Below are 26,714 nucleotides of genomic sequence, written 5' to 3'. Positions count from 1 at the left end.
TAATGGTCATCTGGTCCAACTCCTCTGCAGTGGGCAGAGACATCTACAGCTGGATCAGGTTGCTCAGAGCCTCCTTTTCCAACCTGGTCTGGAATGTTTCCAGGGATGGGGCTTGTATCATGTCTCTGGGGAACCTGGGCCAGTATCTCAGCATCTTCAGTGTAGATAATGTCTTCCTTCTATCTAGTCTGACTGCCCTCTTTGAGTTTAAAACCATCACCCCTTGTGCTATTGCAGTAGGTCCTGATAAAAAGCCTGTTCCCATCTTTCCAGTGGGCCCCTTTGAGTACTGAAAGGTCACAGCAAGGTCTCCCTGGAGCCTTCTCTTCTCCAGACTGGACAACCTCAATACTCACAGGATGTATGTATAGGAGAAGCTCTTGTGAGTGATAAAGAGCTCATGTACTAGAGCTCTGGCATTCTGAAAGGTACTGCCTGGTGTTTGACCAGAGGTCAGATGCTCTTATATTCAGATTGAAAAAGTTATTTTGTTGTTATTTGACAAGTTATTTTGGAGCCAAGTGAACTGATTTTTTTCACAGCATTTTGGTGCATTCCCCTAATCTTTGTTGTCAACCCTTGTGATATTTGTTGTGCTTCAGACATTACAGATTTCCATAATAAGGGCTATTTTAATTGCCTGTTACTACAGCTGTTAATCTGTGTGACATATAATTAATAGAGAAAAGCAATATATATCTTGCTTCTGCATATAGACCACACTATTGTGTTTTTAAAAGTCTACTACAACTTGATGGTTTACCACTTAGGAACAAAAATTAAACATTCAGAGTCCATGGTATTTCCCCAGCATGATTTATAATGCACCAAGAAATGGAAAGCTTAAGAAAAGGGAGGAGGGTTTGGATGGGAACACTTAAAATTTCTTGGCAGATGCTCACTGCTGGGGAAGCTTAGCTTTTTTTTCACTTTCCTTCTGGGAATGAGAGATTTGAAGGAGGAAGTAGCTGATCTGGGTTCCTGAGAGTGATTTCTCAAGGCAGTCTTAGAGAGCAGCCTCATTTACATCACAGACAACATCCCTGTGAAGAATGTAGCCTGTGCTCTGAACTTGCTAGGGCTTTTGGGATGCTTTTGGGAACAGAGCCATGGCTTTGCCAATGGCAACTGGCACCATGGCCCAACTGGAACTCTAAGGAATTTTTTTTTGTGTGCACAAGCCGTGTTTGAATGGACTAAGCTAAATCATCTATCAAAAGGAGAAATGCACATAAAATTAATTGAGCTTTGCATATTTGAAAGCAAGGTTTCTGTCCTCCTATGACTACTGTTTTCAACAGTCCTGGCTCACTGAAGAGGTCCCAGATGACTGGAAGCTGTCCAATGTGATGCCCATCCACAAGAAAGGCTGGAAGGAGGAGCCAGGGAATTACAGGCCTGTCAGCCTGACCTCAGTGCCAGGCAAGATTATGGAACAGATCATCTTGAGTGCAATCACACAGCACTTACAGACCCCTTCTCCCAGGCAACCACCAACAGAACAAGAGGACACAGTCTCAAGCTGTGCCAGGGGATGTTTAGGCTGAATGTTAGGAAGATGTTCTTCACAGAGAGAGTGATTGCCCATTGGAATGGGCTGTCCAGGAAGGTGGTGGAGTGACCCATCACTGGAAGTGTTTAGGAAGAGACTGGATGGGGTGCTTGGTGCCATGGATTAGTTGATTAGAAGGTGTTGGGTGATAGGTTGGACTCAATGATCTTTCAGGTCTTTTCCAACCCGGTTAATTCTATTCTTCTAAGTGCAGGAGAGGAATAGACTTTGAAGCAGGCAAAAAATTGTGACCTTTTCTGTTGCTAGTAATTGCTCAGTCTATATGGATCACACCAAGCATGAATTTGATGAAATGAGAATTATTATGTACAACTGGCTTCTAAAAAAACGTGATGCATCTAACAAACAAGTTGATGGGATGCTTTTAATTTGAGTATCTCCCTATCATCCTGGAATGTTACAGTTGCAGTGTACGGAGTCCTGATCTGTACTGGAAATCTGAACACACGGTCTGCTTTAGCCTCGGTATGACTTATCTTCTGTGAGATCTTCAAGCAATGCTCCAAGTTGCTCTATGGAGTTAACTACTGTGCTTCAGAGCTACATGGAAGAGAGGTCCAGAAGTTTTGAAAAATATTTCATCTGATTTTAGTATTTTATAGAGAACAATGTCCTGGAAGGTCAGTTTTAGTTGACACTGTCTAACAAGGGAAAGGCAGTGATGAATAATACATAGTCCTGCTTTTGTCTTCAGAAAGCATATCAATACCAACAGCTGGTATGAAAATGTGGCCCTTTTTTTACTAAGCTGGAAAGTTACCTTAGAGACAGTGAAATATGTATTTCAATTAAAAAAAAATCAAGTATTTACTATTAAAACAAAAAGTAGTTCATATTATGGAATGCATGACATAAACTTACAAATATGTCATTAATAGCAGAGATAATATCAAGTATAGGTTTGTATTGAAAACAATGCACTAAATAGTCACACACAGAAAGGAAAGAAGTCTTTATTTTTCTTTCCCTTTGTTCATTGACATTTTTCCACTGATCTTTGTGCAGTGCTTGCCACTCCCAAGTTGCTTTTGTCTTTGTCAGTAATGCTTTCCTGAATCTCTTGATCTCCCAGTCTTCCCGGGCAGGGCATCAGCAGGAGGGAGCACACTCTGCCTTCCACCCTACCTCCTGCCCTGCCTGAGGTCCTGGGAATCATAGAATCGTTCAGGTTGGAAACAAACTTTAAGATCATCAAGTCCAACTGTAACCAAGCACTGCCAGGTAACCACTAAACCATGTCCCTCAGCACCACATCTACATAGCTTTTAAATCCTGCCCAGGATGGGGACTCTGCCATTTCCCTAGGCAACCTGTTCCTGAGCTTGACAACAATTTTTGGGGAAGAAATCGTTCCTAATACCCAACTTAAACCCACTTTGGCATAACTTGAGGCTATTTCCTCTTTATTAGAATAAACCTTTATTAGAATAAACCAAACCAGGTTGGAAGAGACCTTCAAGATCATCGTGTCCAACCCACCCAAACAGCTAACCCATGGCACCAAGCACCCCATCCAGTCTCCTTCTGAACACCTTCAATGACGGCGACTCCACCACCTCCCCGGGCAACCCATTCCATAGCGCAATCACTCTTTCTGTATAGAACTTCTTCCTAACATCCAACCTGAACCTCCCCTGGCGCAGCCTGACACTGTGTCCTCTTGTTCTGGTACTGGGTGCCTGGGAGAAGAGACCATCATCCGCCTGTCTACAACCTCCCTTCAGGTAGTTGTAGAGAGTGATAAGGTCACCCCTGAGTCTCCTCTTCTCCAGGCTAAGCAGCCCCAGCTCCCTCAGCCTCTCCTCATAGGGCTTGTGTTCCAAACCCCTCACCAACTTTGTTGCTCTTCTCTGGACTCGTTCCAGCAAGTCAACCTCCTTCCTAAACTGAGGGGCCCAGAACTGGACACAGTACTCGAGGTGTGGCCTAACCAGTGCAGTGTACAGGGGCAGAATGACCTCCCTGCTCCTGCTGGCCACACTGTTCTTGTTGCAGGCCAGGATGCCATTGGCCCTCTTGGCTGCCTGGGCACACTGCAGGCTCATGTTCAGCCTACCATCAACCAGCACCCCCAGGTCCCTCTCTGCCTGGCTGCTCTCTAGCCACTCTGACCCCAGCCTGTAGCACTGCATGGGATTGTTGTGGCCAATGTGCAGAACCCAGCACTTGGATGTGTTAAATCTCATGCCGTTGGATTCTGCCCATCTGTCCAGCCTGTCGAGGTCTCTCTTGTCCTATTGCTTGTTGCTTGGGTGGACACCAACACCCAGCTCACTACAATGTCTGCAGGGGAAACCAGGCACTCCAGGTGATGGAGAGCTCCAGGTCGCTGCTCTGTCTCTAGTATTGTGAATGTGGTGACAGAGCAGCACACAAGACCTGTGCTATTGAGTTCCCAGGGGAGTGCTCCAGGCAGAGTCATGTCCCCTCTCTCCTTATATCTTGAACTGTGAGGTGCTTGGAAGGATAAACTCAGTCCGCTTCTTATTGCTGCAGTGCCCTAGATCTTTGTGTCTCTGCATTCTGTTTCACAACTCTGAAGGGAACAATTTTTCTTCATTTATGAACCCTACTTATCAAATATTTTTTTTCCCTAGTTTTTGAAAGGACAAGAAGGAAATGTAAGACAAGTGTCATCAGTACTTTGGGAAGTTAGATACATAAGTGGGTCAGGTTACCCTAAACTCTTTGAGTTTTCTTGCCCCTAGTGCTTGACAACAAGCTGCTTTAGGGTTGTGGTTTTGATTCTGTGTATGGCTAAATTTATTTTGAACCAAGCACAAGGTCTTGATTTTTCCTCCTGGGGGCAGGAGTGGAAGCATGACCAAAGTAAACAACTAACTACTGTGATGGGTTTAGAAGGATGGCTTAGATTGAACACTCCCCAGGAAGTCTGGTCCAAGTTCTCACCACTACAAAGGATGATTTTGGAAAGCTGTGTGCAGCCTTTTACCCAGTCATTGTTTACATGATTAACTTAAAGAAATACCCAAGACCTCTAAATGGCATGGGCATGTGGGTCATGCCTGAGAGGTCAGAGTCTAAAATATCTGTTTCAGTTTACAGGCAGATTGACATCAGAAAGGACTTGGCAACAGAAAAAAATGAACGATCTGTGGACGGGGGACCCCATTTAACAGTGTTTACCCTGGCAAAATTCTCTTTGGCTTTTCTGACAATTCTGGTGAAGTGAAAAATAGCTGAGTGGACAGGGAGCAGAAGGAATTTGTTGGGAAGCATTCTTTGTGCTGTGTGTAGTTCTGAATGTGCTCTCAATACTTGGGGTTTTAAGGACTGAGTTAAAGAGTTTGGTTTAATAATTTAGCATTTCATCAGTTGCACCAATGTCACATACATTTTGAGTTTAAAAAGGGCACAAGATACTGTGCCTGATGTTTGCAGACCCGTAGGTAAAAAGCCCAGTTCACTGAGTGACACTGTTTGCTTTGAGAGCAGGAACGCAGAAGAAAGGCAAGATGATGGCTGATATGAAGAAGAGAGGAAGATGAGCTACTACCTGAATCTCTTCAGGAATCTAAAAACACATAGAAATTGGTCTAAGTTTTTTAGTGCATATTCTATTTCTTTCATTCTAGGTTTTGTTTTAAATCAGCTGTATTAGTGGGTTGATATAATTCCCCTTCCTGCAGAAATTAAGTATGCAAGTACATTAGAGAGGTGAATGAATTGTTCACTTTCGCTTTGTTGTTCCCAGATGCAGTTTTGTAATTACCAGTCTTACAGATTTACTCTGGGATTTGAAAAGCTAGATAAGTCTTTAACAGCTTTTCTGTGGGCCAAGTGATGCTTTCCTTCACACCTGTACAACTGCATAAGCCAGCTGGCAGCTGAGGCAGAGAGAGCTGGAAAAGGCTGTTTATAGACCAAGCGTGTTTGATAATGAATCAGTAAGAAGTAATAAACCCAGGTCTGCGGTGGCTTATAGTTCCTTCCAGAGCACAGCCACACTGCTTGGTGATTCGGCTGCCTTTGGTTTTCTTCTCATCTTGTTCGACAACAGTGACATCCTGTGCAGATGGTGGTCATAAAACAGGAGTAGATAACACAAAACATGAGGACAGGAGGACCAAATGTGAAGCTGGGAGGTGTGTGGGGAGGAGAGAGCTGTGGTAAAAGACCTCAGTCACTTCTTGCTGAAATACGCAATTCATTGGAATAGGGAGGGGGAAGAGTCATTGTGTGTGGTTAGAGAAGTCCAAAGAAAAATATGTTAGCTGGATCTGATAAGCTGGAGGAGGACAGGGAAGAAGGAAGCTGTGAATTCCAGTTGTAGTTCTCCAGAAAATACTAAGTGTGGTGAGGAGTAGGATGATGTCTGCATAGAGAATGGCAGCAGGTTCCAACACCTTTTAGCCATTCATGCTGGAGAAGACAGTTCAGAGAAGGTTCCTGCTTTCCATATGTGCAGTAGATGAACCAAGTGCAGGGAAGCTTTGCCCAGCAGTGCTGCCCTGGAGCTGAAGAAGTTCAGTGTGAGTAAAATTTGTTAGATATCAGAGTGTAGTCATCCCATGTGAAATTCCAGGATTTTTTCATTTAAGTTTTAATATTTGTCATCGTATTGGATCCTTACCATGCACCTATGAGCAGGAAATGCCACTTTAGTGATAAACCACTCTCAGCCCACCTACTCCACATCTTTTCCTTCCCATCAATGTGGGTACTTCAGGGGCTTGGGGTGGGGTAACATAACATATACAACAGGTGTTGGAATGCATGATACAGAAATAGTTTTTCCAGGTGCTATTTCTTACAAAGCAACCAGACCATTAGTAAGACAACATGTCTGGAGTGCCAGCTGTAGGCAGTGTCACAGCAGTGTGAAATTCCAGAGTTCTGTCAGGGTTGAAAGATAGTAGCAGAGGCTTGTGATGAGAAGAGCTGAGCAATGGTAACAGCAGCCCTCTGTGCGGTACCTGTGACATTAGTGAGCACTTGTGTTCAAAATCACCATGTTAGAAATGTCTTAAGAGAGCATCCATTGTGTTGGCTTACTAGGAATGATGACAAATCCTAAATTCAGTCTGAAAGTAATTCAGAAGCCATTTTCTGCTGGTAAATATTATGGTACTTAACCAAAAATCACTTTCCAGAAACTGAAAATAGAAACAATACAAAACCAATGGGATCAAACTCATTATATTGAGCCTAATTGCAACTTCTAGCTCCAGATTTATTCCACTGTAATTCTCTCAATATCAAAACTGGAGTAGAATAGAATAGAATAAACCAGGTTGGAAGAGACCTTCAAGATCATCGCGTCCAACCTATCATCCAACACCACCCAACCAACTAACCCATGCAACCAAGCACCCTGTCAAGTCTCCTTCTGAACACCTCCAGCGATGGCGACTCCACCACCTCCCCAGGCAGCCCATTCCAATGGGCAATCACTCTCTCTGTGTAAAACTTCCTCCTGACCTCCAGCCTGAACCTCCCCTGGTGCAGCCTGAGACTGTGTCCTCTTGTTCTGGTGCTGGCTGCGTGGGAGAAGAGACCAACCTCTGCCTGTCTACAACCCCCCTTCAGGTAGTTGTAGAGAGCAATAAGGTCACCCCTGAGTCTCGTCTTCTCCAGGCTAAGCAGCCCCAGCTCCCTCAGCCTCTCCTCATAGGGCTTGTGTTCCAAGCCCCTCACCAACTTTGCTGCCCTTCTCTAGACACGCTCCAGCAAGTCAACATCCTCCCTAAATTGAGGGGCCCAGGGGTGAGTCAGAACTGTTGTGTGCACATCTACCCTAGAGATCATAGGCTTGTTAACAACTGCAGTAAAATTTCAGTGACACACTGCTGCCAGTTCTTTTTTTGCTTGGTTTGAGAAAATCTGCATATGTTGGAGCTTCTGGGTAATTCAGATTGGAGCAGTTGAAGAAATGTCATGTAACAACAATATGAGGAATGTAGCCAAATATTTATTGGCTTAAACAGCTCAGCAGAATTTGTATTCATTTTAAGTAGGAGAGACATCAGTTCTGTTGTCCTGTCAATGTGGTGCAGAAGATTCTTTGAATCAATGTAATTGCTAACTGGAGTAAATTATTGTTTAGTATAATACTAAACCTCCATATAGGAAACTGTTAACAAAGAGTTGCGACTGAGAGTGGGGGTTGTAAGCAATGGAAGTCGTGAATGAGTCATTTTAGTGTGGTAGTGGTTGAAGTCCTTGTGAGACTCCAGCGTGCTGGGCACAGAACAGAGGCCTACTTCATCATGCCTCTCAGGGGAGGTTTAGACTCGAGGTGAGGAGAAAGTTCTTCACCAAGAGAGTTGTTCCTCATTGGAATGTGCTGCCCAGTGAGGTGGTGGAGTCACTGTCCCTGGAGGTGTTCAAGAGGAGATTGGACGTGGCACTTGGTGCCATGGTCTAGTCATGGGGTCTGTGTTGGTAGGTTGGACTCGATGATCCTCGGTCTCTTCCAACTTTAGTGATACTGTGATACACACAGGTAGATAAAACAGGCTTAAGGGAGAAGGGTGGATGGGGCACTTACCCATTTCAGCACAGAGTTCCAACTTTTTGTCTTTTTGCACATGTCAGCTTTCCATTCATATTAGTCTCTTTCTCTCCTTAACACAAACCAGAAATGTGCTCAAGAACAGATAATTTTGAATTTTATAATATTTTAATCAGTACAAATAGGTTCCCCCCCAAGAAATCTCATTGTCTGCTGTAAAACTATTAAGACACAAATATCACAATGAATTGAGGGATGGGGAAAAAAAGACCTAAAATCTTTCTGATCCTCACCTTGAATAATAAAGTCCTGTTCAAGGTTGCTATAGGTGTGAATCTCTGTGTGGGTATTTTGTATGCCCATTTTTGAAGCACATTTTATGAAGAGGTACAACACAAGGAATTATTTCAGCATGTATCTCTCATCGTGTTGCATGTTGTTTGCCGCATGTGAGCTCCTTTCACAAGAGCTGTCTGCAGTGGCTCATTCTTGAAGCCTGAACTTCATTTTAGCTTTCTCTGTTACTGCTTTGCCTGTAAATCTCTCCATTCCATAACACCTCAGCAATGTTGTTTTGAACTCCAGTGCAGCTACTCAGTGAAATCACCATCCAAGCTTTAATCTTCTCTCAGTATCACAGTATAACTTAGGTTGGAAAGGACCTCGAGGATCATCAAGTCCAACCTATCAACACAGACCCCATGACTAGACCATGGCACCAAGCGCCACATCCAATCTCCTCTTGAACGCCTCCAGGGTCGATGACTCAACCACCTCCCTGGGCAACCCGTTCCAATGACGAATGACTCACTCGGTGAAGAACTTCCTCCTCACCTCGAGTCTGAACCTCCCCTGGCACAGCTTGGGACTGTGTCCCCTTGTTCTGGTGCTGGTTGCCTGGGAGAAGAGGCCAACCCCTTCCCGGCCACAACCACCCCTCAGGTAGTTGTAGAGGGCAATGAGGTCACCCCTGATCCTCCTCTTCTCCAGGCTAAACAATCCCAGCTCCCTCAGCCTCTCCTCATAGGGCTTGTGCTCAAGGCCTCTCACCAGCCTTGTTGCCCTTCTCTGGACATGTTCAAGTGTTTCGATGTCCTTCTTAAACTGAGGGGCCCAGAACTGGACACAGTACTCAAGGTACTCTCACCTTGATATATTTTAACTCCCCCTTTTATGGCCTTGCACCCAAACTGAGTTTAATGGTGATAAGTGTGTTTCTAAGAGTAAAAGCTATGATGTGTACATTAGAGGTTAATTTAAACCAAAGCCTCATTCCCAGCATGTTACACTTGGTGAAGTTCAAGCTGGGAGGAGCTGAGGAGCCAGGGGTTGTAGCTGAGACTCATTGCTAACATCAGGCACTTGATATTATTTGTTTGTTACTTTTAAAGAGCTTGTATTTATATTAGATGTCTTCCCTACTACAGCACATTTAGATCATCGCTGGATTAACTGTCTCACTTTACCTTCATACTGCATTCAAGAGCAAAGCAAAAAGGTGTTTAGTGGCAATGTTTGAGGGGAGGAGGAGAACAAACAAATCAAGGCCAGAGAGCAAACCTTTGCAGTTCATCTTTTCTATTCTCATTCTTCCCATGCACATGGGGAATGAAATAATGCATGTGCTTTCAGAAGGGAAATGGACACCGTTCTCACTCATGCTCTCTGGCATCATGCAAATCCTTCAAGCCATAACAAAACCAGCTTATTACAGGGTTTTTCTCCTTGTAAGAGAGCCACTTATTTACTGGTTGGATTCATTAGTAGCTGGCTCTATTTTGTAGTGTCTGACTTCTGTAGAGCAGTACAATTGGGTAGTTGGTAGACAGAAGAGCTAGTGTGGTAAAATGGTTTCAAGTATGAATGAAGCCTGTGATTATTTTGTTGTTGTTGTTGGAAAATTACATTATCATATTACCTATATACATTTAAATGAGCTATTGTAATTCAGAAAATGAAGGTTCTCAGGAAAGTTTCCATGGTGAAGTTTGCTCATAGATTTGGCCTGGATCAGACATTGTGTTCCTCCTGTTCTACATATTAAATGGACTTGATATGGAGACCTTTTTAGGTGGCTTGTAAACCCAGCTAGAGGGCAGCAACTTCAGAGCACCCAGAGCCTCTCAAAAGAGGCTTTCTACAGATATATGTCTATATGACTCCATGCATACAGTCAAATACTTCAAATGCACTAAGGCACATTTACTTTTCTGGGAATGACACTTTTAGAACAAATATGATTCAAAAAAGTGTTTAGGCATGCACTTAAGTCTAACAAATTGAAATCTGGAAGAATAAAGGTTAAGCCTGTGTTGAATTCGTTGGATTTAGGTACGTGCTCTGATGCTTGTGAGTCGAGACCAGCTGTCGAAGTCTTGTGTATGGGAGATGGCAAACACTGAAATGCCAAAAAGAAATTGCAGGGAGATACATATTTGTGCTCAAATGAGAGGTTCTTTATCAAACTCCTATCAAGAGACTACTGGCTTTTGGGATTGGTTTTGGTTCGTTTTCATTCTGTTCTGCTTTTCAGCTCTTTCCCTCTCAAGCAAGCACAGCTGGAGAGCATTAACTGAAAACAAATGATGCTGTAGAATATCTGCTTGTTCATTGCTGCTTTTTCAGCTTAATTTTTCTAAATGATATCTGATTAAAGTTTTAAACTCAGCCTAACTGCATTTAACATTAAAAGGTAAAGGTATCTCTAAAACAGTCCCTTCCTTGCAGAGGCGGGAAGGAGGGAAGTTTATGCCTGATTTCTGTTCAAACTCTGTTCAAGCTTTCTTGCCTTCCTTCTTCCCTTTAATTTCAAGCACCACATTTTTGTGGGATGTGGGTCAACTCAGATACAGGGAAGTGTTTGTGTTATTTTTGTATTTTTACATCCCCACCCTGCTAGCTGAAAGCAGGGTATTGGTGTGGTACATCTGAAAGCTTTATTTGTCCTAGTAGACAACTGCTGGAGACAGCAGCTTTGCCTGATAACAAGAAATTTCACCATCTGCCACCCGTTTATGCATTTGAAGAAGCGAGTGTGATAGCTTCCAGCTGTAAAGGACCAAGCCACAGTGGTGGGAGGGCGATGGATGGACTGAAGGAGGGTGTGCATGGGCTCTGCTTGCTTTAATAGCATCAGCTGCTCTGAGGGGGCTGCTCAGAGTTTTGCACATGCCATGCTTGTGAAGCTAGCACAACTTTGGTACAGGTCTGCCAGAGGAGATCTTGGGTAGATAATCATAGAATCATAACACCATTTTAGTTGGAAAATATCTTTGAGATAATTGAGTCCAACCATTATGTAACTCTGCCAAGTCTGATACTAAACCATGTTCTTCAGCACCCCATCTCTGCACTTTTAAACATCTCCAGGGATGGGAATTCAACCACCTTCCTGGGGAGCCTATTCAAGCGGTAGAGAACTCTTTCAGTGAATAATAATTGTTTTAATATCATTTTAACCTCCCTTTGTGCAACCTGAGGCTGTTTCTTGTCACTTATAGGGAAAAGAGATCAGCACCCACCTTGCTCCAACCTCCTTTCAAGTAATTGTAGAGAGCAAGAAGGTTTCCCCTCAGCTTCCTTTTCTCCAGAAACAGAGAGTTACAGACAAACAAGGGAGTTTGAGACTAACAGTGATGATCTTTAAAGAACCTCAGTGTTGACTTTTGATTTGCAGAGTACTTCAGGGGTGATTCCTCCAGATCACCTGGGCTGTAATTAAAAGGAGATGCTGGAAGTTGCTTCATTTGTGTGGTTTGCTGGGTTAGGGTTGCAGAGCTTAAAGACATCTGTAGGGAACAATAGATCAGTGACTTCTTTTATCCTGTTATCCTTTGACTGGGTTTTCATTGCTGTTAGGAGATTTATTAGCATTTTTTATGGCTGGTCATAGCCTGTGTTCTTTAATAGATTATTTGCAATTTCCTTTCCCTAGATTGTGCCATTTAAGTAACATGAGTCAAATTTTCCATCAGTTGCATTAGGGAAGCCATAAATATGTCATGGGATTTATTTATGTACCATATCATGTGGGGGAAAGAATGTGACCTGTACTGCATAAAATTAAAACAATAATTAAGCTTTGGCAGAAAGTTTGGAAGGAAAACTCCCAGCTTATATGTATTTGTATGTTTATTGTATGTGGAAATGAAATGGTAGTTACAGATTTCCCTACACTTTAAATCACTCTCGTGGAAACACTTAGGCCATCTTACCCCTTAGCAGGTGTTTTAGGACTTGAAGGGAAGGGGAAAATTCAAGAAAAAGGTTTTAAAGAAAGAATGCTGCAGTCTGGAGTGTGGCAGGCACTCAGGGCCCTGATGGGGGACAGAGGATTGTCACTCGGTACAGGTAGGCATCAGATAGCAGAGCTGTGATGAGCCCTAGAGAGAGCTTTTGCTCCTCACTTGGTTTATGGGAGGCCCACCAGAACAGAGACAGCCAAAGAAAGTCCTCTCTTGTTAGTGTAATCTCCGGAGGTCCCTTCCAGTACCTACCATTCTGTGATAGTTTCCAGCCCATCCCTCTGCACCATGTATTTACTTTTGTAATAGGCAACTTTCTTTCCCGTTCTTGAGGTCATGCTGCTTCACCTCACTCCTCTGCCTGGTGATGGGCATTCTGGGTCCAGAAAGGTGGTGCTACTGTGGCCTCAGTAATGAGCTGGTTTTCCCCTTGGGCACTGTTGTTAGCACAGCAAGGTTAGGACTGGGAAGATGCCAATTATTTAATGGTGTGTGATTGTATCTCTGTCTCACAGCACTGTGTTCTGACTTTAAAGCTGCCCTGCAGAAACTGGAAAAAGTAACAGCAATCACTGACTAGAAGTGCTTTTCACTAAGGACAAAAACATCAACAAATGCCATGGTTTGGTGTTTTAGATCAATAAAATAATAGTTAAAAAAATAATAATTTGATGGCAGCGTTTCTTGCAAAAACATCTTTGTTTTTCAGTGCTGCCCCTGTACACTGCACTGGTTAGGTCACACCTCGAGTACTGTGTCCAGTTCTGGGCCCCTCGGTTTACGAAGGATGTTGACTTGCTGGAACAAGTTCAGAGAAGGGCAACGAAGTTGGTGAGGGGCTTGGAACACAAGCCCTATGAGGAGAGGCTGAGGGAGCTGGGGCTGCTTTGCCTGGAGAAGAGGAGACTCAGGGGTGACCTTATTGCTCTCTACAACTACCTGAAGGGAGGTTGTAGACAGGCAGAGGTTGGTCTCTTCTCCCAGGCAGCCAATACCAGAACAAGAGGACACAGTCTCAGGCTGTGCCAGGGGAAGTTCAGGCTGGAGGTCAGGAGGAAGTTTTACACAGAGAGAGTGATTGCCCATTGGAATGGGCTGCCTGGGGAGGTGGTGGAGTCGCCATCACTGGAGGTGTTCAGGGGGAGACTTGACAGGGTGCTTGGTTGCATGGGTTAGTTGATTAGGTGGTGTTGGATGATAGGTTGGACGCGATGATCTTGAAGGTCTCATCCAACCTGGTTTATTCTATTCTATTCAGCCAGCTTTAATTTTGCTTTGTGGTTTGAGTTTGTCTTCCACAGACAACTGATTTTTCTAAAACAAGATAAAAATAGATTGTTAACAGATTAATGGAAGCCATGAACTTTATGTGCTACTAGAGTTTCATAAATTTCTCTTAAGAATGGGTATTATCATTTGGCGAGTAACTGTTGTGTGCTAAAAGCTGATCTTTTGTGTGAGCCTTATGTAATGTTTCAGTTAATAACATTTAGTGTTATTGGCTGCTAAATGACTTTAGTATCTCAACTGTAAAAGCCTGTTTACAAAGATGAGGCTGTCCTGTTGGGGTGGCAGATTGTTAAATAACGACAGGTTGCCAAAGCTGAATGAACTTTTCAGCTGGTAATGATGTGCAAAGTGCTATTGCAGAGGCATATTTATTGGAGAAATGCTCAGGAGCAAGTAGTTGCTTTTAGCTGGTTTTAGTTACAGATGTTTCTTTGCTTTTTGTCCTTAAACACTCGGTGATAACATTAGGACAAATATATCTGCCTATATCAACACAGCCGTTATGGGTTATTAATAGCCAGATAGCTTCTTAAGTAGCTATTTTTATTTAATTAATTTAATAGCTATTTGAGCTATTTTTAAGCTATTAGCTGTTATGTGAAATAGCTATTTAAGCTATTTTGGAGTCTGCTTGGTGAGAGCAGCTGTGCATGAGAAGAGTGGCTGTTGCTGCGCCTTGTCCCCAGCTCCCGGGGGTTTAGGTGTGGATGTGTATAGAATCATGGAACCATTAAAGTTGGAGAAGACATCCAAAATCATCAAGTCTAACTGTTAGCCTAACACTGCTGAGTCCACCACTAACCCATGTCCCACAACTATTCACTTCCAGGGACAGTGACTGCCACTTCCCTAGGCAGCATGGTCCAGGGCTTGGCAAGCCTTTCAATGGTAAAAATGTCCCTAATACCCTACCTAAACTTCCCATGGTGCAAGTTGAGGCTGTTGCCTCTCATCCTGTCTCTTGTGACCTGGGAGAAGAGACCAACCCCCAGTTGGCTACAACCTCCTTTCAGGTACTTGTAGAGAGTTAGGTCTCCCCTGAGCCACCTTTTCTTCCGACTCAACAACCACAGTTTGCTCAGCTGCTCCTCATAAGACGTGTGCTTGTGACCCTTCACTAGTTTCGATACCCTTCTTTGGGCACACTCCACCAGCACCTTGATGTCCTTGGACTGAAAGCTCAAACCTGAACCCAGCACTCAAGGTGTGGTCTCACCAGTGCTGAGTGCAGGGGAACAATAACTTCCCTACTCCTGCTGGCCATGTTATTCCTGATACAGGCCAGGATGTGTTTGGCTGCCTTCGTCACCTGAGCCACACTGCTGGCTTATGGTTAGCTGGTTAGCACCCCAAGCTCCATTTCCACTGAGCAACTTTCCAACTGCTGTGCCCCAAGCCTGGAGCATTCATAGGATTGCTGTGACCCAAGTGTGCAGGTCAGGGCAATTGGCCATGCAGGTAACTACAGTGCAGGGAAAGGAAGGTTTGTTATGGAGTACCCTGTGCTGCAGCCAGTGGTGGGCCTCTTGCAGATATACTTCTGAGGAGCAGTGGAAGGGAAAGTCTGGTTCTAAGCTGTTTTGTTTGCTAATGAGCCTTCTTGTAAACTCATTCAGTATTGGGAGGCACTGGAATTAAACTCAGACACATAAACTCAGCAGTAACTTTTTTTCATAGTGGTATTTTGTACTGAAAAATAGTTTTCTGTAATGTGATAGTTACAAAGAGCTACCTCTGGTGAAGAGGTTTCATGGTAAGCTTAAATGAGAAGATTCCTTGCAGCACGCTCAGGAAGGTGGCAGGAGCTGCTTGAGGCTCAGTTCACGTGTCACCTAGCCAGCTGTAGCTTCACTTTTCTCTCTGAGTTCTGCTGTAGCCTGAGAGGAAGCACTAGGTTTCGAGTGCAAAATTTGCTCCCTTGCCCTGGAGTGTCTCACTGTGAATTTCTTAGCCTAGCTGGGAATTTAACACAAAGAGCCATTATTGTGAATCATGTTTTCTTTACAGTTTTGCATTCCAGCTCAGCAATTCATTCCTCCTTTTGCTAATGGCAAGAACGTTGCTGGAGTTTGCATAACCTCAGCAAAACAGCCAGTTTGTGTTCTTCTGGGGGGCTCAAATGCTCTAGTTCCCTGGCATTGTGGATTTTAGTCTAAAAATCCAGCACTTAAAAATATGTATGAGGAATATTAGGTAGTGACATGTTCTGACAATCAGTCTGTGTCTCTGAAGTTAAGTTTTTCAAAGTTAAATATTTAATGTTGTGAAAGACAGACTTTCATTAGCTGAACTTGCAGCTATGTAGCTTCAGAATATTCATCTTCCCATCTCTTGCATTATTAGAATATTCTCTTCTCAACATTATTTGTATTATCTCAAATGAAAATAGCATTTTGGAAATGCTGTTTTGAATGCTGGGCTGTGTTGTTGAGTGTTTACATTGAATACAGCATGTGTGTTTTAGGCAGGGTGTGCAGCAATCTTTATATACTCAGGGTGACCTTTTCTTTCTGAAAGGTGAGGGTTTTATATCTGACTGAATTTCTCTGAAAACCTGAATTACTTTTGATATTTGCATGTGTATGAAAGAGACAGTTCAGTTGTTACAGCAGATGGTGACCAGCCACTTCACAGTGGTCCATGTCCTCACCAGAATGTTGTGCTTAACTTCATCCCAATTCCATCTCCCTGAGCTCCAGTGCAGGAAATGCCCGAGCAACTGGTGAATCATTGGAGCTGCAGAGGGGGCATGGCAGAGCCTGGGCTTGGCACCCAGCATCAACACCAGATACTGGCACCTGATGAAAATGAGAGCATCTCTGAAATTACCACATGCTTATGTCTAGTTTGCTAAGTAGTGGCATTGGAGTATGCCTTTGTTCTGCCAGTTCCCAAGGCAGGAAGCCTGCGGTATGGCATGCAGTAGTGCTCACCCAGCTCAGGGCCGCTGAGGCTGGACATTAGGAATGATTTCTTCTCCGAAGGGCTGTCAAGCTCCAGGACAGGCTGCCCAGGGAAGTGGCAGGGTCTCCATTCCAGGAGGGATTCAAAAGATTCAGATATGATGCTGATGGACAGGGTTTAGTGGTGACCGGTAGGTAGCGCTGGGTTAATAATTGGACTTGATGATCTTCAAGCTCTTCTTCAACCAAAACGATTCTACGATTTTTACCTTCAGGGCAGAGTGTTGCTGAGGGATGCACCTAGATGCCTGAGTTGAGAATCATTCCATGTTGCCATCAAGCACAAGTTCAAAAGTCACAATCTTCTGAAGAGCTTTCTTCTGCCTCTTCCCCCCAGTCATTCAAATGGCACCCCCTGGAACTCTGCTCAATTTTCAGAACAACCTGGTGCTTCTTAAAATTCAAGCTTTTTTCCAATTGGTAAAAATATGGGATGTGATGTATGGGAGAATGTATTGAGATATGCATTAAGGTACATACCAACTATGATAGTTCTGGTGACTTAGGCTGCCTGAAAATTGTCAGTCTTTACACAGTTTTCCATTTTCCCCATAAACTCTTTTGGAAACTAAGATAATTTTTAATTGAATTTAATATTTGATCAATTATAACTATTCGCCATTGCCAGAAGTTGTAACTTACAGTGCTGCTGTTGCAATTTTCCCCCAAGTGTTCACAGCCAGCCCCCCAGAAACTATGAATGTATTTAATGAGAACAGGTTTCTCCTACAATATTTTGTTGTAGGTTTGAATTGCTTTTGGGTAGAAAGAGGAAAATCAGGGTAGTAATTTTCAAGTTGCAAACCCACTTTCACTGTGTAATTTAGCAGCTGTTGCAAATACTTGGGAGCATTTTCTTCAGCATTTGAAAATTCCCTGTGGAAGTGAGACAGGAGATGTTCATTTAGCATGAAAATTATTTTAACCTTTTCTTAAATTGTGTTTTGAAGTTCAGGATTAAATTTGTGCCTGGCTGCACAGATGGCTGCATTTTACGTATTCCTTTGTCTAGGGGAGAAAAAGAGGGATCACATGGTTAGTTAATGGCTTTAAACACTCTTATTCTTCTTTTACATCTTTTTAATGGGGCCTCAGAGATTCTGGGAAGATACTCAGAAATTTGTTGTTTGTGGTGTAAGCTGTATTGTATTTTGTGTCCTGGAATTCATGAGCTATTTTTGCTCCTACTTATTAATCCTGGTTAATGAATTTTGCAGCTTCATCCCTTAAGATGAGTAAATCTGATCTGTAAAATAAAACCCAGAATCACCCATGTATAGAAAATGTTCCTTTATTACTGGAATGTGAGGGCTCTGATGCTTTTAATCTTTTAACAGCCAAGATTATAGATGAAGTGGATTTTTGTGGAAAAGTCACTGAAGTGGTTAAAAAAGGCATTTTAGTTAAAAAAGCTTTTTAATCTTTCAGTGAGATTTCCCCCACCCCCTCCCCGACACCTTTGGGAAACACCAGAGTCAACTGTGGATTTTACAAATCAAATGTGATGATGCTGGGATCAGCAGTCAAAAGCCCATTGAGGCAGTGGGGTGTCTCTAGAGCAGACAATGATCACATACATACCCAATCCTTACATTGGATGTTTTGTGCTTTGCAGTGTTGGTCTTCCCCTGCCCCCGCTTCTTGAAGTAGGCCTTCAAATAATGCCAGCTGTACAGTGCTGTACAGTGTTGAGCACGTCTAAGTCATCTCTCAAGTTTATGAAAGGTTATCACTTTTAAAATTTTCTTCCATTTGAAAGTGCTAGTCAAGTAAAGGGCTACATTTGAAAGTGCCAGTCAAGTAAAGAGCTACTACTGTTCTATCATTTAAAGAGGAAGAGTTTCCTGTAATCTTCAAAGCTTTTGCCCTTTCAAACCAACACGTGCAACTAAATCCAGCTGGTTCACGTTCTTGAAGATAGCTGTAACTGGTTACAGACCTTACAGCTTTCTTCTAGTTCCTGCTGCAAAAAGCTTTCCACTGTGAACTCTGGAATCTTGGAGCTTGTTCATGCTGCCATTGGGTGGAAATTCTGTGATGTTCCCACAATTCTATGTGAGTCTTGTAGACCAGGATGGGATTTAGAGGAGAAAAGGTTTGAGATGCTGCAGATCACTGGGTTTCAGTCTCTGATATTAAGTGCTATCAGCCAGATATTTCTTTTAACAGATACTTAACTTCTATTAAATTAAACTAAACTGGTGGTATTTGTGTGTACATCTCATAAGAACACACCTCCTGCCTCCTAGTCATCTGAATCCTCCCTCCCTAATTTATTCATGGAGGAAATGGTTACATTTCCTCTAGACTTTGAGGGTGATTTGTTTAGGTTTTTGCCTCTGGTGAAATTCCTAGAAAGAAAGGCTGAGAGTGTGTTGCAGGAATAGCAGTGCTTGCTGAGAAATTTTGTTACCCTTAAGTACTGTTTCCAGTTCCTAAGACAGAGAAAGAACCTGGTATGTAAAGGTCAGAAGTTGCCGGCATAGCTCACATTAACAAGATGTGACAAATGTTGTGTTATAAACAGTCAAAGGTCTTGGTCGTGTTAGAAATCTCTATGGTTTGAGTCTGAAGAGTGCTTTTGGGTTTAGGATTTTGAGCCTTACAGATAAGGAAGTTCAGTCTGAAACTTTTCAGTCACTTCTTGGGGGTGAAATGTGTAGAATTTGGCCTTTTCCTCTGGTGATTATCTTAATTGCCTCATGATTGTCAGGTTTTCCCTGTTACTGTCTTTGTGACTGTTTCATATAATACAGAATCTGTGCTGATAACTAAAATGTTGCCTGTGAATGGAGATGCTGAAAAAGTAACTAATTGTTTTTCCCCCTTCTCTTTTCTTTCTTGTTCTCCAGCGGAACCCCTGCCTTTAATGGACTTGTGCCGAAGATCGATTCGTTTTGCTCTTGGCAGAGACCGCCTGCATGACATAGAAATTCTACCTTTGCCTCTGTCTCTGAAAAATTATTTACAGTACCAATAAGACATCTAGAACTCTGGCCTCACATTGGACTCTACATCAATGCAAATGGCAGGAAATTGTTTACATCAAAATAGAAATCTTCATGATGGACACTTAAGTGTTATTTAATTTTTAATATATATTTTTTTCCTGAACCAGTGAAGGCAGATCACTGTCGGGGGGACTACTAAAGAATGTGAAAGCATTGACTGGATTGAGATTCATGTACTATCTGTTGCCTATTGTGTTTACAGTCCTGAAGGCCATTATTCTCCTCTCTCATATGCTGGTTCATCTTCGTTGCCTCTGGTAAATGCCAATAGGAAATCTGACCTCTAGCATCCAGTGTCATGCAGGATAGAGCATTCTTCAGTCACGTGATTTATTTTGTTTCCTTTGCTGCACCTCAACCCAACAGATTAATTATGAAGGGGAAAAAATCTTGACAGTAACTCTGGAAACAGTTACTCAACATAATCAGGCCTATAATAGCTAGAAGTGCTAACATTTTAAACAGCAGATTATTAGCTAGAAGAATGTACAATTTAAAAACACAAGAGGAAAAGCTTGCTGTGTGTGTCAGAAAAAGACAGCTTTCAGACGTGGTAACGGTAACGTACAGTCCCTAGTTTTCAAGACCAAATCTAGTCCCACCAAAGTTCTGCAATTTATCACAAAGCCTTCACCATCCCAAGAATTAGGATATATGTATTTTAGGAAGCTTGTCACTTTTTTATTTGAACAAATTTATAATTTTTATGTGGTATGGACTCTTAAGTACTTGGTTTTCCTTTTAATGTATGTGTGATTATAATGTTTATTTATCTGTTTAGAGTCTGTGGAGTTCTCAACTGTTTCCTGTCTTGGGGTGACTGATTTTGTTGTGGGTTTTTGGTTTTTTTGTTTGTTTGTTTGTTTTCCCCTGACTCCACCTGAAATGTATTAATTTTCCAGGCTCATCCCATTTTTTTTAAGATGCTGCTTTCTATTTGCATTTCGTACATGTCTCAAGTTATATGCCTGATCAGTTATCTAGTTTTTAAACTGGAACTTGTTGTTATGGCAGAATGTCAAATGTTTAGACTGAGCTGCCTTCAGCATATTTTAATGTGAATTTACTGATGAATGAGGAGAAAATTTCTAATAAAATCTACTGTCCAAAATGAAACTCCTGTCTCCCTTGATGAAGTGTTAAAGAACGTACCACTGCATACAGAGTCAAGGTTCAGTTCCTCCTGCAGCTTTGCAAATGTTTCTGTTCGGCGCTTCCATGGAATTGCTGCTTTGGGTTCATGTCAAAGACATAGCAGGCAGTTTCATGCCCTGTTCCTCGTTTGTCCCACTCACTTGGTATCGCTCTACTCCCGCTCTTAACACAGTTCTGGCCAGATTCCTCTAAATAAGGCTCCAGTTTTGTGCAAAGTTGAGCTTGGAGACACTGATTCTGAGGTAGGTGGACATCTGTCTGCTGTGCAGTGACAATACAGGCAGAACCACTGACCCACAGATAGTTGCTCTTCTCTTGGTCACACCAAGGAAAAGAAATTGCAGTTATGGTTGGAAAAGAGAAAAATGAGATAAGATGCAAAAATGTAGCAAGTGTGGAAGCAACAAGGGCAGTGATGTGATGCTGTAGATGGTTGATGCACCCCTTCATGTGGGATTAGGGCTCTCTTTTCAAGGGTTAAAGTCTTTGATACGGTTTTATTGGTCCACAGAAGTCTTGTAAGGAGGATGTACTTTGGAGAGTATTGACAACAGTTTACTGTTACTGCTAACCATTCCTTTGCAAATAGATTTTCTTCCAAGAGGGTTTATAGGGAACCCAGAATGGCACCTCCTCACAAAATGTGCTGAAAACAGTCTCTCAGTTGGAACTCCAGCCTGGGTAATGTGTTCCTCACACTGTTTCATTCTTCAGCCAATGCATTTGGAACCTCCCAGTCTCTCTGTCCTGAGTGCAGGAAGATACCTATGCCACTGCAGGACATATACAACAGAGAGGATGATTGCTTACGACAAAACTGAACTACTTGAATATTTGCAGTGGGATCTCTTGCATCTATGTTTTTTACTGCCAGCTACCTTTGGTTTTCATGACATGAAGAAACACAGACAATGGATATGATGGTTTTCAGCTTTCATGTCTCTGTGTCAGAGGAAAAGTAGTGTAGCTTTTCTAGGCATGGGCTGGTAAACAAAGGCTAGTAGAAACTCTTAAAAGCAAAACATGAGTCTTTATTGTAGTACTTAAAGGCCACATGCCTGGGAGCAGTAGTCAAACTGCAACCTTTGTGCAGTGTTCCTACTAATTAGGGGGTGGCAATGGGAAGTATTTCACCTGTTCTTTGTATTTGGGTCTTTAATATGGATCCTATCTAGGGAGTATGAAGGTGCAGTAATCCCTTCTGTATAAAACTGTGATTTAGACTGTTGATATATGCTTTATAACTTCTCATTATTTCCTCAGTGTTGCTGTTTATCATCCTTCTGCATCTCTTGTGAGGGAAGAGGATAGTGCACATCTCCTACAAGGAGCAGCTGAAAGAAGTGGAGTTGTTCAGCCTGGAGAAAAGGAGGCTCAGGGGAGACTACCCCACTCTGTACAACTTCCAGAAAGGAGGCCATAGCAAGGTGAGGGCCAGTCTCCTCTTCCAAACAGTAAGCAATAGGACAAGAGGAAATGGCTTTAAGTTGCACCAGGAGAGGTTTATGGTAACTAGTAAGAAAAATTTCTTCACTGGAACAGGTTGCCCAAAGAAATGCTGGAATCTACCATCCATGGCAGTGTTCAAAATCATGTAGATGTGGTGCTTAGGAGCACAATTTAGTGAAGGACTTGGCAGTGCTGAGTTAAAGACTAGGCTCGATCTTGGAGGTGTCTTCCAACTTTAATTATACTGTGATTGTATGATTTATCCACCTAGAGGTGCTGGTTTTGTAGTCATGATTCTCAAGTGCCACTGACCCCAATGGTACTCTTTAGACTTAGTAAAGCTGTCGTTTTATAACACCTAAAAGTGGGATCAAATTGGGGAAGCTATTGTCCTTTGGTATAGCACCTGTTTTACACCATGTGCCTGCTAACATACAGAGGAAATGGAACTCTGAAGGTTTTATTTCTGCTTCCAATTGGATCAAGGGAAACATTGGAAGTCTGCTTTCTTGTCCAGAGGTAATGTAACTCAACTAGAGAAACTGTGAAGTTTCATTTTAGACGTGTAGTCTTTCTGCTCAAGTTGTCATCTTGACAGATTGACTCAAACTTTTTTTTTGTTGAGGTAAAATCTCACTGCACATTTCTCAGTATTCATCTGAAGCTGGAAAAAACTATTACAAAAGCAGCTATTTAGGAACCTTTCCAGTGTTTCTGATAGCTCTGTAAGAGCAGCAAGCCAGCAATGCTTTGGAGTTCCCTCCTCATCTCCATTACAGTTGATACTGTTAAACTACAACCATATGTTCTCACATCAGTCAGCAGCAATCACTACACAGCAAGCTTTGTATCGGATCCAGCAGCACTTGTTCAGGTAGGGCTCCCACTGACATCAGCAGGAGTTCTGCCTGAGTCAGCACTGCTGCTCTAGGTTCCCATGTAAAGATCTCCAAACATTTCCAATGCCTTGTATCAAGTGATGCTTTATTACATGTGAGCAATGTCAAGCAGATGGTTTCTGAAGCCGTTTTTTTTATTTGGCAAAACCTGCTGGCAAGTGCAGTTAGGTAAATGTTGTGAGAAAGTTGAATGAAAAAAATGTACCTCGTTGAGGCAGAGAGCAACAGCCAAAGGGGAAGCTAGACTTTTTGGCTCCTCAGTGATGATTTTCAAAAGCTTTTCAGTTTATAAACCTTTACAGTCTCCCAGTGGTTTTTATTCTGTCTACTTAAAGGAATGTAGGATCTTTATCCATTCCTGTTTATCTCACAAAAGAATGTCTGGTGATCGTGAAGTGGAAATCCTTTGTTTGCTTGATTCCAAAAGACACCAAAAAAAACCTCCTTCCTCCTTGGGAAATGTCCTCTGTAGGTACAGAGCCATAAGAAATGTATAACACATCAACCCAAATGCTCCCCCTGCCTTTTTTTTTTTTTTCCTTCCTTGAGATTGCAACTGTTCCTTCACTGTCCAATATAAATGTGTTTTGAAGCTTCTACTACAAAGCAGATCACCCTACTGAAACAAATTTGAGTGTACTATATAGTGGACACAGAGAACAAAGGTCCAGAGCTCTAAACAACAGCATTTCTCTAAGACTTTACCATCTTTTATGCCCATTAAAGAGTACAAGTAATATCAAGCACCAAGAAAAAAGAGTAGTTTGTTATTGCAACACCACTAGGTGTTTAGTGTTTAAAGGTTTAATCAATAGCATCTTTTTTTCCCCCACTAAACTTGTTTCACAGTTGGAATGTCCCAAAGCTCTAGGACTGACTGTTTCAAAAGCCTTCGGAGCACTCTGGGCTCTGCAGTCATATGAAGTAGGACCCTATTCCACACATGGTTCTGTTGACATGTACCAAATTAACTACTAGACCAAGAGCACAGCTGCTCTATCATTATTGCTGCAATGGCAGTAACATATAGGGGTACCAAACTATCCCAAATACTAGCTAAAGAGAAGCCCAGTAACCGGCAGAGCAGAGCAAGATGGGGCTCAGCATGCCAAGCAGCATTGAGACAGCAGTGTTCCGCGTATCTGAAGAGATTAATGAATGGCCAGGTTAAAAGGGTCTGTGTTTCAATTTGGGAACATCTTTGTTAATCCTGTTTAAAATAAGTGTTAGGATCAGGTATTTCCAGTTCACTTTGTGTAGCTGTGAAATTGTAAATGTTATATCTCTAATCTTTCCAGGTATCAGTAAACATGGAAGTGGAGCTCATGTTTTTAGTAACTTTAACATATTGGTGTGGGGTCTTAGAGCTGAGGCACCTAGGTCCTTGGATTTTAATATAATGTTTCTCTGGCTTTTGAAAGCTAGAGCAGCAAGGACAAGTATCTTCAGACTTCTAAGGAAAAGCAAACAAAACACACAAATGATGTTTCTGCCATTGCTCATGTAGAAGTTCTACTGACAGTTTCAATTACTAGTTATAAACCATCACTCTAGAGGCTCTTAGCTGAGGTCAGGGTTTGTTCAGAGGTGCCTGCCTCATTTTCCTCCATATTTATTTATTAAAAAACCAGGAACGACAAACCCACACCAAAAAAACAAACCCAGAAATAACTGCTGTACATGTACCTGGGAAACTAACACATGTTTTTAATGGCAAAGTGCTTCAGCCCTTTTTTCTCTTCACTTTGAAAAATCAGGCTGGCAAGTGCAGTGCTTCTCATGTAGCACAATGTGAACAGCTCTGCTCTAAGGCAAGGGGCCAGAATTTCAATGTACATATTTCAGTATACTTCTCAAGTACCATAAAGGTGCCTGTGGCATTATTTCAGGGACTGGAGTTTTACCTTATTTGTAGATAAGTTTTCACAGCATGTCATGCATGGGAATTAACAGGATGTGAATCCTCCTGAGCTAAACATTCTGTTTGCTTTCTGGTTTTCGAATTTACTTGCAGGAATACAAAACTACCTTTCTTTTGTAAGTTTCCGTATTGAACCTGTATGTTTTTGTGGTCTTGCCATAATTAAGGATTTCAGAGGGCAAGTGACATATTTTATGAGACCATCTGATTGAAAGTCAAAAGAGGAGACACTTTTAGACACAGATTCTTCTTCTCCACTGAAATTTTAGGCTTGATAAATGTTGGTTTTGTGCCTTATTATAATCTGCATTCCTGAGCCACCAGCAGTGCCTCTGTTCTCTGAGGAACCTGCCTTTCCCCCCTCTAAGAGGAACTAATGACTTACTGAGTTCCTGCTTTTTAATATTCTTCTCCCACCGTAGTTGCAGGTACAAACTTCTTTGATGATATAATTGATTAACTTGGGTAAGTTAAACTTCAATCACTAGTCTCAAGTTGTATTTTGCTTTGAGGATCAAAGCTTCAGCCTACATATCCCGAAAGCTGGTCTGGTTGTTAGAGTATAGCATTAGTCTCATTAAAGAGATTATCTTTGTCTGTAAATTTAGTCCTGTTTATATCCTGCAGTAATCATGCCTACATTCACACCATCACATCTATGCAGAATCAAACTAAAAAGAGCGGATGTCATACATTTAATCAAGATCTTTCCCTTTCAAGATTTTGCTCTTTAAAGAAAACAAAGATAAATGGGTTCTGAGAGTTTAAACTCTCTGCTGTTTTGAATTTTTATTTTTTGGCCTATCCATACTCTGCTGTCATGGAAAAACATGGTACGGCCTTGCTATGACTGCCTATAATGGAGTCAAAAAGAAGAAACTTCCAAAAGTCTCTTTTAAATGGAGAGGAAGAAAAATCATAGGAAGCAAAATTGCTCCTTCTCTGTTTTTACCAGTTAGAATATTAATATGGAACTCAAAACTGGACTGCAAAGATTTTATCTTTTGTTCTGTCAGCCATCCCATCCAAACACTTAACTTTGCTTGTCACACAGCTCCCTGGCTTGCCCAGTCAGTTAAAGTCACTTTTCTCCACAGCAGTCAGTCTTGTTCCTGCTAAATCAGTGCCTGAAGTCTTGGCTTCCCGTGGCCTCTGTAGGCCAACACCATCAACTTGTGACTATGTTTCTTGGCTGCAAGCTCTCTCTGTTGGTCTGTAATGGAAATGGGGCCCCTCTGCCTACAGTTCCTTGTGACTAGGGGTAAATTCTAACTCCATGAAGCCTTCAGAACTTGTTCCAGAAGTTCATGTCAGAGGTACTGCTGGATTTATGGTTGTTCATAAGATCATGCGTTACTGAACACAGCTTTTCTGTGAGATTAGCAAGGTTTATGCTACAAAAGTAGTATAGAGATAGACAGAACAACTGAAAACTTGGATGCACTACCAAGCTTCACTTTCTTTCCCATTATCATTTTGAATAGGGGAGGGGTTTATTAGTTTAGGTGGGAATATTTAGGATACTTTGACATATCAAAGCATATGTACATATCAAAGTTTTTATTTCAAATTGCAGGTATTTTTTTCACTTTCCTTTATCTACCATCTTAGCTTTTAGTGAGAAACAATGTTTTGGTTCCTGGCACAGAATTATGCTCTCTGTGTTCCTCTCTTCTGCTCTCAGTTCCTGGAATTTATGATATTTCATAATTATTTGTTTTCCTTGTTCTGGAG

The 26,714-nt window shown here is 42.1% G+C and overlaps 1 protein-coding gene across 1 annotated transcript in view; it reads left to right on the top strand.

Annotated features, from left to right (window-relative positions):
- The window catches only part of SPSB4 (splA/ryanodine receptor domain and SOCS box containing 4), a 92,997-nt gene extending 73,338 nt beyond the window's left edge, over positions 1 to 19,659 (top strand). Inside the window, exon 3 of the mRNA XM_068145469.1 lies at positions 19,398 to 19,659. Within this exon, the coding sequence (XP_068001570.1) occupies positions 19,398 to 19,525 (128 nt within the window). The 3' untranslated portion in view covers positions 19,526 to 19,659. The remainder of the gene's footprint in view (positions 1 to 19,397) is intronic.
- Positions 19,660 to 26,714: the final 7,055 nt, after the last annotated feature.

This window comes from Melanerpes formicivorus, unplaced genomic scaffold (assembly GCF_026170545.1).
Source record: "Melanerpes formicivorus ecotype bairdi unplaced genomic scaffold, bMelFor1.0.p_v2 SCAF_12, whole genome shotgun sequence".
In the NCBI taxonomy this organism is placed as follows: Eukaryota; Metazoa; Chordata; class Aves; order Piciformes; family Picidae; genus Melanerpes; species Melanerpes formicivorus.
The sequence above is the reverse complement of the archived record's forward strand: the minus strand, read 5'-3'. Positions and strand labels throughout refer to the sequence as shown.